At 45.1% G+C, this 17,853-nt stretch overlaps 1 protein-coding gene across 2 annotated transcripts in view; it reads left to right on the forward strand.

The window, feature by feature from the left end:
* The window catches only part of ENTREP2 (endosomal transmembrane epsin interactor 2), a 492,553-nt gene that overhangs the window by 434,378 nt on the left and 40,322 nt on the right, over positions 1–17,853 (forward strand). For both annotated transcript variants that reach the window (XM_024232834.2, XM_054532478.1), the window contains one exon: positions 13,968–14,075. In XM_024232834.2, the coding sequence (XP_024088602.2) occupies positions 13,968–14,075 (108 nt within the window). The remainder of the gene's footprint in view (positions 1–13,967; positions 14,076–17,853) is intronic.

A 17,853-nucleotide genomic window follows, 5' to 3' on the forward strand; every position in this document is an offset into this window, starting at 1 on the left:
AGGGTTCCTTCTTTCTCTTATCTTGTGGAATAGTGTCAAAAGGATTGTTACCAATTCTTCTTAGAATGTCTTCTTAGAATTTGTCTGGTCCTGGACAGTTTTTGTTGATGGCAATCTTGTAATTACCATTTCAATCTTGCAGCTTGTTACTGGTCTGTTCAAGGTATCTAATTCTTCCTGATTTAAGCTAGGAGTGTTATATTTTTCCAGAATTTATCCAACTTTTCTAGGTTTTCTAGTTTACGTGTGTAAAGGTGTTCATAGTAGCCTTGAATTATCTTTTGTATTTCAGTGGTGTCAACTGTAATATCTCCTGTTTCATTTCTTAATGAGGTTATTTGGATTTTCTCTCTTCTTTTCTTGGTTAGTCTTACAAATGGTCTATCAATTTTACTTACCTTTTCAAAGAACCATCTTTTTGTTTCATTTATCTTTTGTATTTTTTTGTTTGTTTGTTTCAATTTCATTTAGTTCTGCTCTGATCTTGGTTATTTCCTTTCTTCTGCTGGGTTTGGGTTTGGTTTTTCTTGTTTCTCTAGTTCCTTGAGGTGTGACCTTAGAATGTCAGTGTGTGCCCTTTCAGTCTTTTTGATGTAGGCGTTTAGGGCTATGAACTTTCCTCTTGGCACCACCTCTGCTTATATCCCAGAGGTTTTGGTAGGTTGTGTCATTATTGTCGTTCAGTTTGAAGAATTTTTTAATTTCTATCTTGATTTCGTTTTTGACCCAATGCTCATTCAGGAGCAGGTTATTTAATTTCCATGTATCAGCATGGTTTTGAAGGTTCCTTTTGGAGTTGATTTCCAGTTTGATTCCACTGAGAGAGTGCTTGATATAATTTCAGTTTTCTTAAATTTATTCAGTCTCGTTTTATGGCCTATCATATAGTCTATCTTGGAGAAAGTTCCACGTGCTGTTGAATAGAATGTGTATTCTGAGGTTGTTGGATGAAATGTTCTGTATATATATTTTAAGTCCATTTGTTCCAAGGTATAGTTTAAATCCATTGTTTCTTTGTTGACTTTGTCTTGATGACTTGCCTAGTGCTGTCAGTGGAGTATTGAAGTCCCCCACTATTATTGTGTTGCTGTCTATCTCATTTCTTAGGTCTATTAGTAATTGTTGTATAAATTTTGGCGCTCCAGTGTTAGGTGCATATATTTTTAGGATTGTGATATTTTCCTGTTGGACAAGGCCTTTTACTATTATATAATGTCCCACTTTGTCTCTTTTAACTGATATTGCTTTAAAGTTTGTTTTGTCTGATATAAGAATAGCTACCCCTACGCTCTTGTCCATTTGTGTGAAATGCCTTTTTTCCACCCCTTTACTTGATGTGAGTCCTTATGTGTTAGGTGAGTCTCCTGAAGGCAGCAGATAGTTGGTTGGTGAGTTCTTATCCATTCTGCGGTTCTGTATCCTTAAAGTAGAGCATTTAGGCCATTTACATTCAATTTTGGAATTGAGATGTGAGGTACCATTGCATTCATCGTGCTATTTGTTGCCCATGGACTTTGGTTTTTTGTTTTGTGTTTTTGCCTTTTAACTTGTATTTTTGTTTTATAGGTCCTGTGTGATTTATGCTTTAAAGAGGTTCTGTTTTGATGTATTTCCAGGATTTGTTTCAAGATTTAGAGCTCCTTTTAGCAGTTCTTTTAGTGGTGGCTTGTTAGTGGCGAATTCTCTCAGCATTTGTTTGTCTGAAAAAGACTGTATCTTCCTTCATATATGATGCTTAGTTTTGCTGAATACAAAATTCTTAGCTGATAATTGTTTTGTTTGAGGAGGCTGAAGATACAGCCCCAATCCTGTCTAGCTTGTAGGGTTTCTGCTGAGAAATCTGCTGTTAATATGATAGGTTTTCCTTTATAGGTTACCTGGTGCTTCTGTCTGACAGCTCTTAAAATTCTTTACTTTTCTTAACTTTGGATAAGCTGATGACAATATACCTAGGCAATGATCTTTCTGCAATGAATTTCCCAGGTGTTCTTTGTTCTTCTTGCACTTGGATATCTAGGTCTCTAGCAAGGCCAGGGAAGTTTTCCTCTATTATTCCCCAAGATATGTTTTCCAAACTTTTATAATTCTCTTCTTCCTCAGGAAAATTGGTTATTCTTAGGTTTGGTCATTTAACATAATCCCAGACTTCTTGGAGGCTTTGTTCATATTTTCTTATTCTTTTTTCTTTGTCTTTGTTGGATTGGGTTAATTCAAAGACCTTGTCTTTGAGCTCTGAATTTCTTCTACTTTTTCAGTTCTATTCCTGAGACTTTACAGAGCATTTTGCCTTTCTATAAGTGTGTCCAATTTTTCCTGGATTTTTTATTTATTTATTTTTCTTTAAGCTATCTATTTCCTTGACTATTTCTCCCTTCACTTCTTGTATCGTTTTTTGGATTTCCTTGCATTGAGCTTCACCTTTCTCTGGTGCCTCCCTGATTAGCTTAATAACTAACCTCCTGAATTCTTTTTCAGGTAAATCAGGGATTTCTTCTTGGGTTGGATCCACTGCTGGTAAACTAGTGTGATTTTGGGGGGTGCTGTTGAAGACCTTTATTTTGTCATATTACCAGCATTGGTGTTGTGGTTCCTTCTCATTAGGGTAGGCTCTGTCAGAGGGAAGGTCTAGGGCTGAAGGCTGTTATTCAGATTCTTTTGTCCCATGGAGTGCACCCTTCATGGAGTAATCTCCCCCTTTTCCTATGGATGTGGCCTCCTGTGAGCCGAACTGCAGTGATTGTTGTCTCTCTTCTGGGTCTGGCCACTCAGTAAGTCTGCCCAGCTCCAGGCTGGTTCTGTGGGTTGTCTGCACAGAGTCCTGTGATGTGAACCGTCTATGGGTCTCTCAGCCATGGATACCAGCACCTGTTCCAGTGGAGGTGGTGGGGGGTGTGCAGTGGACTTCATGAGGGCTCTTAGCTTTGGTGGTTTAATGCTCTATTTTTGTGCAGGTTGGCCTCCTGCCGTGAGGTGGCGCTTTTCAGTAAGCATCAGCTGTAGTAGTTTGGAGGGGGACTGGCTGTGGGCTGGGCTGTAGAACTCCCAAGATATGTCCTTTGTCTTCTGCTACCAGAGTTGGTAGGGAAGGACCATCAGGTGGGGGTGGGGCCAGGCGTATCTGAGCTCAGACTCTCTTTGGACCGGTCTTGCTGCAGCTCCTGTGGGAGATGGGTGTGAGATTCCCAGGTAACTGGAGTTATGTACCTAGGAGGATTATGGCTGTCTCTGCTGAGTCATGCAGGTTTTCAGGGAAGTGGTGGAAAGCTGGCAGTCACGGGCCTCACCCAGCTCCCATGCAAACTGAAAGGCCAGTCTCACTCCCACCATGCCCCCATCCAACTGCCCCAAGTCTGTTTTCAGGCAGTGGGTGAGACAGGCTTGAGAACTTGCCATAGGCTACCCACCTCCCAGCTGCAAAAGAAAGGGCTTGTTCTTCCCCGCCTGTGGAGAGTCTGCACACCAGATTTGTGCCCTCCCCCGAGTTCTGGCCAGGAGGCTTCTTACCCTGTTCAAACTGTTACAAATTTCAGCTAGAGATTTCCTTCTCCCTGTTGAGTTCTACTCTCGCTCCTCTGGTGGCCCTCCTGGTGGATCCCTGTGGTGCCAGGCAGGAATGACCTGCTTGGGGACCCAGGGAGCTCCCAGGGCCTTTCCCGCTGCTTCCTCTACTTCTGTATTTCACTCGACTCTCTGAATTGACTCAGCTCCAGGTAAGGTCGGAAACTTCTCCCGCAAACAGACCTTCCTTTTCTCCAGTGGGGGTGTGTGTTTGGGAGAGGACGCTCTCCCTTTCCCACTTCTGCAGTTTGGGCACTCACAGTATTTGGGGTGTCTCCCGGGTCCTGCAAGAGCAGTCTGCTTCCTTCAGAGGTCTTTAGGTCCTCTCGGGGTTGCTGGTTTGTTCTTGCAGTAGATCTGGAGCTAAAATTCACAACGCAAGCCTCTGCACATTGCTCTGTTCAGAGCTGCAATCTAGTCCTGCCTCCCGTCCAACATGATCCTATGTGTGCTGCATTACTTTATTTAAAGGTGAAGGTGAATTTTCTGCGTGGTTAGAAACTTGGAAATTATGCATTTCCTTCTAGTCTGAACTTACAATTCAGAAGAGAACAATGAGCCTGTAAAATTTCAAATATTTAGCAACCACCTATTTTGAATAAGATATTCTACCATACAGAGTAGCAAAATACTTGGTCTCTGCTCTTGATGTTCTCACAAGATGGAGATGGAAATAAACTGCCAGGAACTGCAGGGTCTGAGCTTTTAACCTACTTTCAAGCTAAAAAACTAGTCTGTTACTGTTTACTGTTACTTTCCTGGCAAAAACACATGAGATTCCTGGTTCAGAGACAGGGGACTTTATTACTCATGGCAAAAGCAGTAGCCAGAGCTCTAGGCTAGTGTGTGTCAGTTCCCCATGCCCTGGGGTCTCAGGGTGATGCTAAGGGCCCACCACGGATGCCTGCACATGTGTGGTGAGCTGCGTTATGGGGCAGGAACACTGAGCTTGGGGAATCCCTGTCTTTGTAGTGAACCTACACTTTGTCTAGGGGAGACATTACCTCCTTCCTCAAGGTTTCTTGGTGCAAACACAGCCCTGGGAAATGGGTCAGGTAAAGAGCAGTCAAGGCCTTACATTGTTGGCATACCTAGCAGGAATTTGAGGGCATGCTCAGGGCCCATGGCAGACTGCCTCTCCCAACATAGATCTGCACGGAACATCAGCTCCATGACCAATGTCTACCATCACAAGGCAAAAAAGAATAAATGGTGTGGGCATTTAAGATAATAATTTGGATAAAACCCAACACCCATCTCTTATAATTATTACCATGTATACAGCTATTATTGCTGGATATTTCCTCATCACTTGTGTTTTATTCTGTGGAACTCTCCTTATCATCATACCTTCTATCATTATATCTTGACTGATAATGGGTTCCCAGAAGACCTCTTTCCTATTCAAAGAGAGAAGACATAGGAAAAAAACTACTGAATGAACTAGCAGAAATAAATGTAAGACAGTTTGTCCTCATTTTGTCCAGCAAGCAAAGGTATCAATATCCTGATTTTTTTTTTTTTTTTTTTTTTGAGACAGAGTCTCACTCTGTCACCCAGGCTGGAGTGCGGCGTGATCTCAGCTCACTGCAACCTCTGCCTCCCAGGTTCGAGTGATTCTCCTGCCTCAGCCTCCTGAGTAGCTGGGATTACAGGTGCCTGCCACCACGCCTGGCTAATTTTTGTATTTTTAGTAGAAGCGGGGTTTCATCATGTTGGCCAGGCTGGTTTCGAACTCCTAACCTCAGATGATCTGCCCTTAGCCTCCCAAAGTGCTGGGATTACAGGCGTGAGCTACTGAGAGGTGACAGCGTGCTGGCAGTCCTCGCAGCCCTCCCTGGCTCTCGTCGCCTCCTCTGCCTGGACTCCCACTTTGGTGGCACTTGAGGAGCCCCTCAGTCCGCCACTGCACTGTGGGAGCCCCTTTCTGGGCTGGCCAAGGCCGGAGCTGGCTCCCTCAGCTTGCGGGGAGGTGTGGAGGGAGAGGCGCTGGCGGGAACCGGGGCTGCGCGCTGTGCTTGCGGGCCAGCACGAGTTCCAGGTGGGCGTGGGCTCGCGGGCCCCGAACTGGGAGTGGCCAGCCGGCCCCTGGCCCCGAGCAGTGAGGGGCTTAGCACCTGGGCCAGCAGCTGCTGTGCTCAATTTCTCACCGGGCCTTAGCTGCCTTCCCTCTGGGCAAGGCTCGGGACCTGCAGCCCACCATGCCTGAGCCTCCCCCCGCCCCCAGCCCCCGTGGGCTCCTGTGTGGCTGAGCCTCCCCGACAAGCGCCGCCCCCTGCTCCAGGGTGCCCAGTCCCATCCACCACCCAAAGGCTGAGGAGTGTGGGCACACAGCACAGTACTGGCAGGCAGCTCCACCTGTGGGATCCACTGGGTGAAGCCAGCTGGGCTCCTGAGTCTGGTGGGGACTTGGAGAACCTTTATGTCTAGCTAAGGGATTGTAAATACACCTGTGGGCACTCTGTATCTAGCTCAAGGTTTGTAAACACACCAGTCAGCACCCTGTGTCTAGCTCAGGGTTTGTGAATGCACCAATGGGCACTCTGTATGCTACTCTGGTGGGGACTTGGAGAACCTTTGTGTTGACACTCCTTATCTAGCTAATCTAGTGGGGACATGGAGAACTTTTGTGTCTAGCTCAGGAATTGTAAATGCACCAATCAGCACCCTGTCAAAACGGACCAATCAGCTCTCTGTAAAATGGACCAATCAGCTCTCTGTAAAATGGACCAATCAGCAGGATGTGGGTGGGGCCAGATAGAATAAAAGCAGGCTGCCCAAGCCTGCAGTAGTAACCAGCTCCTGTTCCCTTATACACTGTGGAGTCTTTGTTCTTTCGCTGTTTGCAATAAATCTTGGTGCTGTTCACTCTCTGGGTCCACCTTGTCTTTATGAGCTGTAACACCGTGAAGGTCTGCAGCTTCACTCCTGAAGCCAGCGAGACCAGGAACGTATCCAGAGGAATGAACAATTCCAGACATGCCACCTTAAGAGCTGTAACACTCACCACGAAGGTCTGTAGTTTCACTCCTGAGTCGGCGAGACCACGAATGCGCCAGAGGAATCTCCGAACACATCCGAACATCAGAACGAACAAACTCCAGACACGCTGCCTTTAAGAGCTGTAACACTCAGCGCGAGGGTCCACCGCTTCATTCTTGAAGTCAGTGAGAACAAGAATCCACCAATTCCAGATACACTACCCCCACCTGCTCCATGTCCTCAACTCTTAATGTTCTTAACATGTAGGCATATGTACATTATCATTGCTGTCACCTTTCTGTGTTAATGGTATTACTGTCCATAATTTACGTGGACGGGAGAGATTTTCAAAATAATTTATCACATGTAGCTTCGCCTAAGTATCTAAAACTGTTTTTTTCTCTTGGTTTTGTTCTATACATCATTCATTTATATACATAACTTCCTTAACTTTATTAGCATTAATATCAAAATGCTAATAACATCAGAATGTCCAGCAGCAAAACTCAGTATCAGCAATGAAAGACCCGCCTCTTTCACATATTCGCCGTTTTGGATCACCTTGTAAAGGGATTTTATAGAATGTGGATTTCAGTATTTGTAAAGGACTCTGATAAAACTTTCAAAAAGCAGAGATAGCCTAGCCAACATGGTGAAACCCTATCTCTACTAAAAAAAAAAAAAACCAAAATTAGACGGGAGTGATGGCGTGCGCCTGTAGTCCAGATACTTGGGAGGCTGAGGCAGGAGAATCGCTTGAACCCGGGAGGGGGAGGTTGCAGTGAGCCGAGATCACGCCACTGTACTCCAGCCCGGGTGATAGCGTGAGACTCCATCTCAAAAAAAAAAAAAAGAAAAAAAAAGTAGAGATAGTCATTATTTAAGCCAAAAAAGAATTATAAAGAAACACATAAACACAATTCCAGGTGGTTTGCGGTTACTTAGAAAAACATCAAGTATTTAAACAGCTGGAGGGGAAAAGTCTTTCTGGCCTGTGTTTCAAATGAATACCTTTCATGAGAGGTAAAGCAGGCTGCCTCATGATGCGTATGCAAACAGAGGTAAGAGTTGGTGTTTATGTGTGTGAGTAGTTTCATTTGGTAGCATATGCAAAGTTAATATTATTTTTACAAAGGCATTCATTTAAATGACAGTGGACTATGTGGTCAATAAAGTTGAAATTTATAGGTTGAGGACAAAGTAAAGGTATTGCTTATATTTTAGCAATGGTACATTAAGAGATGTTGCTATTGGCCGGGAGCGGTGGCTCACGTCTATAATCCCAGCGCTTTGGGAGGCCAAGGCGGGTGGATCACCTGAGGTCATCCTGGCCAACATGGTGAAACTCCGTCTCTACTAAAAATAACAAAAATCAGCTGGGCGTGGTCGTATGCCTGTAATCCCAGCTACTCGGGAGGCTGAGGCAGGAGAATCATTTGAATTTGGGAGGCGGAAGTTGCAGTGAGCCGATATCGCGCCACTGCATTCCAGCCTGGGCAACACAGTGAGACTCCATCTCAAAAAAAAAAAAAAAAAAAAAAAAAGAAGGTGTCACTATTTTAGTTATAACTTTGAATTGTCCTCCTGAGATATATAAAATGTATACTTAAGAGTTCTAATTATGACTTCATCACCAGCAGGATTGTTTTAAGACTACAGTGAGTCCAACTTCCTGCTCAAAAATGTGCTAAAGCTTCTGGCTGAGCCTTAAGACATTTTAGAAGCTCTTCCTCACAGGAGAGAAAAGGCACCCAGCCAGCTACTGCGCACATGGATAAATCTGTCAGTTATCTAGAATCCAGCACAAAATTCATGTCACTTGGAGGAAAACTATGCTGAGGTGTATCTTTAAGGTGAGAATGGTAATTTCATCAAAGAAATGCCCTCTTCTGTAGGGAGCCTGCGGAGGCCCCCAGGCCCCTGAAGTCTGATGGATCTGGAGAGGGGAATGAGGACACACAGGGGCCCGCAGATACATCAAGGAAATCCGCAAGGTGAGGGCACATTTTGAACTCTGTAGGGATGACTCCTGGTCCACACCTCCAGTTCTGATCTCCATCGTCAGCCCCAGCCCCAAATTTCCAACCATTTGACAACATCTCAGTGGGTCAGGCCCACTGGTAACTCAGCCTCCACATGTCTCAGACCACTTCAGGTGTTTTTTTTTTTTTAATTTTTTTTCTTCCAGACAGAGTCTTGCTTTGTCGCCCAGGGTGGAATACAATGGCATGATCTCGGCTCTCAGCTACCTCCACCTCCCATTTTCAACCGATTCTCCTGCCTCAGCCTCCTGAGTAGCTGGGATTACAGGCATGTGCCACCTCTCCCGGCTAATTTTTTTGTATTTTTAGTGGAGATGGGGTGTTGGTCAGACTGGTCTCGAACTCCTGACCTTAAGTGATCCTCCCACCTCGTGTGAGCCACCGCGCCTGGCCTGCTGAGGTGTTCGTTAAGACTGCTTCTCTCCCACAGTCCCTGGCCCATGCGCAGGCATCTCATGTTTCCATTCACCAGAAGCATCTTTCTACTATGTCTGCACCCTCATCCCGGTCTCCCCTACTCCAGTAAACAGCCACGCCCTTTTGTTCTGAACTTCAGAGTCGCCTTCAGACTGGCATCTGCATGCCTCCTCCTGGGCTCTGCTTGACTCCTCTCCGGTACCGCCTCACGGGTCACTGCCCTGTGTCCAGTCTCACTTCGACCGATGTTTACTCCATGTATAGTTCTGTGCTAGGCCCTCCCTGCAAAGGTGTCTTTCTCAATCAATTCTGAAAACAGGTTGCATGGGCTGGGCACGGTGGCTTGCACCTGTAAACCCAGCACTTTGGGAGGCCGAGGCGGGTGGATCACCTGAGGTCAGGAGTTCGAGACCAGCCTGGCCAACATGGTGAAACCCCATCTCTACTAAAAATACAAAAAAAATTAGCCAGGCGTGGTGGCAGGTACCTGTAGACCCAGCTACTCAGGAGGCTGAGGCAGGAGAATCGCTTGAACCTGGATAGATGGAGGTTACAGTAAGCCAAGATTACGCTACTGCACTCCAGCCTGGACTGCAGTGAGACTCCGTCTCAAAAAAAAAAAAAAACCACCACCACCACCACCACAAACAACAACAACAACAAAAAACAGGTTGTATGACCTCTTTCCCAGCATCACACGTTTTCAGTGGCATTCCATCACCTGCAAAATACAATCTAGGCTCCTCAGCCTCCCTCCAGCCCCACCTGTGTCTGCTGTTTGCCACAACTAAGCCCCCAGCCTGCTCCATGTCTAGCAGCTGTAGGAGCTGGGAGGGCAGTGGAGATGCCTATAGTAGGATCCCTAAGGCAGTCTGCCTAGTCCTGTTACAAACACTTAGAAAACACAAACAAAAAAGCCACCAAGAGCTTCTGGCCAAGATGGAGTAGCAGGACACTGGATTTAACCTCCTGCCTGAAACAGCCCCCCAAAATGGACACAGTGTAGGAAGACAGTATCAGGCAATGAAGGACCCTGATCCCTGAGGGGTGGGTGATAAACGAGGTGAGCCCTACGATTGCCCCAGCTTACTGCCTTGAGAGAGTTTCCAGCTTCATTGCTGGAAAGGGAACTCAGCAGGGTCTCTGCAGACTCCCTGGGGTGGACTTAGAGAGCTGAGAGTCTGAGGGGGATTAAGGCCTGGAGAGGAGAGTTCTCAGGACAGAGCACCAGCGACGGCAGAGCTGCACCAGGAGAGAACCATGGGGATCTTCAGAGGGTCTGCCTGGAGTTGTCAGTTGGATGCTGGTTAGCACGTGCATATGAAGAAATGACCTGAGTCTGGGAAAAGAACTGCCCGAAAGGATTAGTGATAACAGCACCTGGTGCTCACACAGGACCAGTGCCTGTTCCCACATCATTCAGGGACTAGGATAGGCCTTACCTCCGAAGTGGGGAATAGTTAGCCCTAAACTGAGCCTTGCCTTGGTTCTGCCTAATGCTTCTTCTTTTTTTTTTTTTTCTTTTTATGAGACGGAGTCTCACTCTGTTGCCCAGGCTGGAGTGCAGTGGCGCAATCTTAGCTCACTGCAAGCTCCGCCTCCCGGGCTCACGCCATTCTCCTGCCTCAGCCTCCCGAGTAGCTGGGACTACAGGTGCCCACCACCACGCCCAACTAATTTTTTGTATTTTTAGTAGAGACGGGGTTTCACCGTGCTAGCCAGAATGGTCTTGATCTCCTGACCTCGTGATCTGCCCACCTTGGCCTCCCAAAGTGCTGGGATTACAGGCATGAGCCACCGCGCCTGGCAGGTTCTGCCTAACACTTCTTAAGTTTGGGACTCATTTTTCTGCCTTCACATGTGCACGGGGTTCTATAAACTTGGGAAAGTGTTTAAACACTGTATGTTAACCGCCTTCCATGATATTATCCTAATCACAGTTCTTTACTGTTTCACAGTGTGGGCTTGAGAACTGATTAGCAGGTTCTGAGGAAGAGGATTGGGCAGTGATGTCTGTAGGAGAACAGGGAATTGTCCAGAGGATGTTACAGATTGGAACACATGGGCTCATGTATACATGAATGAGTCCTGAGGATGCTGCTAGACTCTGTGTGCCCACATCCTAGCACATGCACAGGGCGTGTCAGTGAGGGCGTCCTTCCCTCTCTTGAGCACTTGCCAACCCCTTGATTAGATAATTGAAACTAATCTGATTAATGCCGTAGCCTTTGTGGTGAAAGATTCATGTTTTCTGATAGCTTTTTGAGTGTGTACAGTATTTTGTACACTTGTATATGAAAAGATTTAATTGAAGGACATACTATCATTCTAAATCTTTTTTTCTATTTCTGGCATGGATTTGATAGTAAACTTCTCAATGAAGGATATATTGCATTTCGATTGTTAAAACTCCATCAAGTTTACCCTCTAAGATAGAGCACAAGACAGAGATGTCTGTTTTCATTATCTTAGTCATCTTATATTTTTATTTATAATGCTCAAGGTTCTAGCTAGCACTACAAGGCAAAAAAAAAAACACAATAGTAATAATAAAAGGTAATAAAATGGAAGGAAATCAATAAAACACTTGCAGATGGCCTGATTGTCTACATAGAAAATCCCCTGGCATCTTCAAAAAATTGTTAGAACTTAATAATTTCAGCAAAGTCCCAAGATATCAATTTCAGCAAAGTCTCAAGATATTACATAGACATACAAAAATCAATCACATTTCTATGTACTAACAATGAACATTTGGAAAATGAAATTAAAAACATAAAAAGGAACCTCAACCTAAAACTCACATCTTATTCAAAATTTAACTTAAAATGGATGATATTAGCTGGGCACAGTGGTATGCACGTGTGGTCTCAGTTACTGAGGAGGCTGAGGTGGGAGGATCACTTGAGCCCAGAAGGTGAAGGCTGCAGTGAGCCATGACTGCCGCTGCACTCCAGCCTAGGCAACAGAGCAAGACCCTATCTCAAAACAAAAATGGAGCATAGACTTAAATGCAAACTAGGAAACTATGAAAACCTTTAGAAAAAATGGGAGAAACTGTTCACAATCTGGGGCTTGACAAAGTTTTAGACCTGACAGCAAAACTATGGAACAAAAGTTGATCAGTTGGATCTCAAGAACATTAAAAATTTTTGTTTTTTAAAAACTCAGATATAATGGACTTAATGCTTGTGTCCCTCCAAAATTCGTATGTTGAAATTCTAATTCCCAGTATGTTATTATTTAATAGGAGGCAGGGCCTTTGGGAGGTTGTTAGGTCATGAGGGTAGAGTCCACGTGATGGGATTAGTACGCTTTTAAAAGAGGCACTAGAGAGCTCCCCTGCCCTCTTTTCACTAAGCAGGGACACAGTGAGACATTAGCCATCTTCAACCAGGAAGCAGGCCCTTACCAGAATCCAACAGGCTGGCACCCTGATCTCAGACTTCCAGACTTCAGGACTGTGAGAAGTGACTATTGTTAGGGCCACCTGGTCTATGGTATCTTTGTAATAGCAACCTGAGCTGACTTAAGACTCTATATGAAACATGAAAAGACAAGCTACAGTCTGGGGGAATATATTTGCAAACCACCTATCTGACAAAGAACTAGTACCTAGAATACATAAAGAACTCTCATAACTCAACACTACAAAAAAAAAAAGTAAACATTACAATTAGAAAATGGGCAAAAGACATGAACAGACATTTTACCAAAGAGGATATCTAGATGGCAAATAAGCACATGAAAAGATGTTAGACATCATTAGCATCAGGGAAATGCAAATTAAAACCTTGTATAAAGGAGTATCATTATGCACCTATGAGAATAGCTAAAACACAAACAGAGACACCAAATGTTGGCAATCATGTAGAGAAATCCAATGACTCATACACTGCTGGTGGGAATTAAAAATTGTTCAGCCACTCTGGAAGGCATTTTTGCAGTTTTTAAAATAAAACTAAACATGCAATTACTGTACAAATCAGCAATTGTACTCTTGGACATTTATCTCAGAGAAACAAAAACTTAGGTTCACACAAAAACCTATAAACAAAGGTTCACAACAGCTTTATTTGTGATAGCCCACAACTGGAAAACTGGAATACCAAAAACCCAGATATTCTTCAGTTGTTGAGGATTAAACCAATGTGGTACATCCACACGGTGGAATACTACTCAGCAATAAAAAGGAGTCAACTACTGATACATGCAACAACCTGGATGAGTCTAAAGGGAATTATGCTGAGTGGAAAAAGCCAATTCTGAAAGGTTGCATGCTGTGCAATCCACTTATGCAACATTCTTGAAATGACAAAATTATAAAAAATGGAGAACAGACTAGTGATTGACAGGGGATCGGAACTGGGGGTTAAATGGGGAGCAGGGAAAGGGAAGTGAGTGTGTCTATAAAATGTCAACACTTGGGGGGGGACCCGTGTGGTGATGGGACTGTTCTGCATCCTGACTATACCAATGTCAGTATCTGGCTGTGATATTGAACTATAGATTTGCCAGATGTTACCATTAAGGGAGAACGAGTAAAGGGTACCCAGGATCTCTCTGTAGGATTTCTTACAATTGCATGTGAATATACAATTATCTCAAGATAAAAAGTTTCACTTGAGTTATAGGTTGTGATTGATAAAAATTGCCCACTTCCTTAAATGTTGGCCACCTTATGATTTTCTTAGACATGTTACTGACTACCTAATAATTATCAAAATTGTAAAACACATTGTTGAGTGTTATGAATACTTTGATCATCATTGTAACGGAATAAACGAATGTGTTTCTGTGAAAGGCCAATTTTGATTATGAGGAAAACACAGACACACACAAAACAAAACCTCCGTGAAGTGGATGGTCATCGACCTCGCTCATTCTGGGCCCTGGCAGGAGGGCTAAGGATTCTGCTATCTGGGATTTTGGGATGAGGCTGACATTCTCCTGCACCTTTCCTCGCAGGATCTCCTCTTCAGCGTGTGTGCCCTCAACGTCCTGTCCACTATCGTGTGTGCGCTGGCCACAGCCATGTGCTGTATGCAGATGGTCTCCTCCGACGTCCTGCAGATGGTGAGTGGCCTGATCCCCTCCTCCTCTGCGCGGTTTGAAACCAGTGTAGGAGTGGACGCTTCTGGCTTCAGCCAGATGCGGTGAGGACAGTGGCCCCTGACAGTCCATGGCACCTGGAGTCCACCTTGTGTTGCCCTCTGGAAGACCAAGCATCTGCACACGTGGTGCCACTGATTATTTTAGGTGTTGTTGGAGCTCCATATTGACAGTGTTCTGCCACTGTCGTGTTCTCTAGGATGGCCCCTGGCATGTGCCCTTGAGTCATGTAGTGAAATTCCTGCAGCCCTGGACATCCCCTGGACCCAGCACCTCCAAAGCAAGGTGGCTTCCTCAGGCTTCAGAATTCTCTTTTAATCCGGGAAGTTTAGAGGTGTTAGAAGATCAGTTCTTTTCCAATTGGAAAATTGCTAACCTGTGCATTTTTGATTTGCTAATGATCCCTGAGCTCATACTGCAGCGGCCAGTCACTGGCCACCATTTGACCCTTTGCCCAGGGTCATACACAGGAAGACCTGCCACTCCCAGGGGCAGCAAGGAGGCCCGGAGCATGGTTCACTAACACATGTTATAATATGTGGGTTATTAATACGCATTTATAAATACACATCTCATAAATAATGAACGCTCTTCCTGTTTCGATGTGAATGGAACACAGCCTACTGATCAGAATGCTACTGAGTACAACAAAGAGAAATTGATGAAAAAATATTGTTCTTCAATGGTAAGGGTAGGAATACCTATGCGCGCGCGCGTGTGAGTGTATGAGTGTGTGTCTGTCTGTCTCTCTGTCTCTGTGTGTGTCTTTCTGCCTCTGTCTCTTTCTGTCTCTCTGTCTCTCAATTTGCCCCTTTGAGACCTACCCTGCTTCCCATGCAATGTTTTATGCATCTTATGCAAGAAAAGGCAGCTGGTTCTTATAGTGGGTTTTTTTAATGTGCTCTTCTTTGTCATTCACCCTGTGGCAGTCAACATCAGTTAATCAAGATACAGGGCCAGAGAGCATCATTACCAAGACGTTAAAAATTCATTGGTCCTAATTGCATGCCACGGGCGTCTCTCCCTCCCGGTGTATATCCACACAGCTATTCAGCCAAGCTGCCCTTTCTGAAAGGTATCTAATTAAGCAGTTCTTCGGTAGCCATGAACTTCGGCCCTTGTTCATTGGGGCCTCGTGTTGGCAATTTTCTCCAACGTGTTCTGTAAAGCAAAGGTTAAGTACCAGGGGCTTCTCCTCACCTCAGCAGATTTTACTATTGATCTGTAAATATCACATCAATTTGACCAAACTTACAGAACTAAAGGCATGTAAATGCTAAAAGTTTGCATTCTCCTGGTTTTATGCATTAAAATGAAAATTGCCAACTAAATAAAAATAAATTCTCTTTATGAGAGCATATATGATTATAACAGCAATGTGCAGAGTTGCTTTGTAGTTGTGATGGGTAGGGCATGAGCAGGCATGGAGCCATGCGTCTGAAGCCAGGCACTCCAGGGTCTGAGTCCCACCTCTTCTGCATTCGAGGCAGGTGACTCTGGGTGTGTCACTGAACCTACCTGTGCCTCAGTTTCCTCACCTGTGAAGCGGAATGAATGGGATGCCTGGGGATCCCTAATACGTGTGATGTGTTTGATTTGAAATGTGCAGGGAATATCAGTCGGTCACTGGGACGTCGCAGCAATGTCTGCAGACGCGGTGGGCTGAGGCTCTTTACCAGCAGAAAATACTGTGCAAGGGAAAGGCAGGCTGCGGCGACAGCGGCTGCCGTCAGAAGCCCTGTTGTTTCCTCGCTGAGTACTTTGTGGGTGAGTTTGCCTCACACCCCTGGCTTGGAAGCAGAAATATCGGGCTTCCTGCCAGCACATCCTTTCCGCTCTGTGACGGGTACCGTGGGAGCCCAAGGCTCTGCTCTGGTGATGAGACCCCGGCTCTGCTGCCAGGCTTCAGAGTCATGGGCGAGGCAAAAGAGAGCTGGTGGTGGGTGAATCCACACTTCCCTGTGGATTCAGAGGGTGGCCATGGCGCCCTGTGGGACTGGCACAATCTTGGGCACATCACTGCCTGTGGGACCCCGTTTCCTCGGCTCTAAAGGTGAAGTGTGTGCCCTGCTGTCCTCACAGAGCTGCTGACGGGATGAGTCCGCTCACCTGTGGGAATGGGATTTGAAGGAACGTGATGGCCACATGGAGGTCGGCTCTTGCCATGTGGGCCGGAGGCTTGAGCCAGGCTGACTGTGCGAACCATTCCCTACCAGTAGCTTCCGCAGTTCCCCCTGCGCCATTTCTGCTCCAGGAAGCTGGGCCATGAGCTTTCCAAGGGACAGTTGTAGCTATTCCTAACTAGTTTATGCCAGTGATATTTGTTGTAATTACATATTCTAGTACTATGTAAAGCCACGAAATATGAGTGCAGAAAGATAATTGTTTCTGGTACAGCACAGTCGAGTTCTTTGGAAAGGTTCGGTGAAAGGGGGGTGCTGCTGAATATGTTGCTGTCCATTAGATGCAAGTGAGACAACTATGGCGGTTGCGATAAATGCTGATAAAAATCTAGAGGAGCCGGGCCTGGTGGCTCATGCTTGTAATCCTAGCACTTTGGGAGGCCGGCAGATCACCTGAGGTCAGGAGTTCGAGACCAGCCTGGTCAACATGGTGAAACCCCATCTCTACTAAAAATACAAAAATTAGCTGGGCATGGTGGCACATGCCGATAATCCCAGCTACTCGGGAGGCTGAGGCAGGAAATTTGGCTTGAACCTGGGAAGTAGAGGTTGCAGTGAGCCAAGATTGCGCCATTGCACTACAGCCTGGGCAACAGAGCGAGATTGAGACTCAAAAAAAAAAAAAAAATCTAGATGGAGTCCACGTACACATTGCTTGACAAGTGCCTTTCAGCTCTAGCTCCACTTTAAAAACACAGAAAAGGGTTGTTAGATCCATGTCTTATGGATGCAGCTTATGCAGGAAAGACCACGAGGCACTCCACACAGCAGACTGACTCTCAGAAAGAGGCTTTACTCAGGCAGAAAAAGGTCAGTCCATGTATGTACAGTCAGCCCCCATTGAGCCAACCGTGGATCAACACTATTCAAGGAAAAAACACAATAAAAACAAAACAACAACAAAAATATAAATAAAAAACAATACAGTATAACAACTATTTCCATAGCATTTATATTGTATTAGGTGTTAGAAGTATTCTAGAGATGATTCAAAGCATACAGGAGGATGTGTGTAGGTTATGTCCAAATACGACACTATTTTATATAAAAGACTTCACCCTCCACCGATTTTAGTATCCAGTGGCAGAGGAGGTTCTGGAAGCAATTCCTTGTGGATTCAGAGAGACACTGTATAAACGGTTTTTTCTTTTACCAGGGATCTGTGAGATGGGGGATTGGGTAACAGCTGTCTTGACGTACAATTCACCTATCATACAATTCCCCCATTTAAAATTCAGCGGTTTTAATATATTCACAGAGTTGTACAACCTTCACCACAATCCATTTTAGAACATTTTTATTATCCCCAAGAGAGACTCTATAGCCTTTAGCAGTCACCCTATTTCCTTCCCAGCCCTCAGCCCTAGGAAACCACTAATCTACTCTCTGTATCCATGGATTTGCCTGTTCTGCACCTTCCATATAAATTGAATGATACAACATGTGGCCGTTTGTGTCTGGCTTCTTTCATTTAGCATGATGTTTTCAAGGTTCATTCATGTTTCTATATGTACCAACATTTCATTCTTTTTTACGGCTCAACAGTATATGCCATTGTG

This window comes from Pongo abelii, chromosome 16 (genome assembly GCF_028885655.2).
Source record: "Pongo abelii isolate AG06213 chromosome 16, NHGRI_mPonAbe1-v2.0_pri, whole genome shotgun sequence".
In the NCBI taxonomy this organism is placed as follows: domain Eukaryota; kingdom Metazoa; phylum Chordata; class Mammalia; order Primates; family Hominidae; genus Pongo; species Pongo abelii.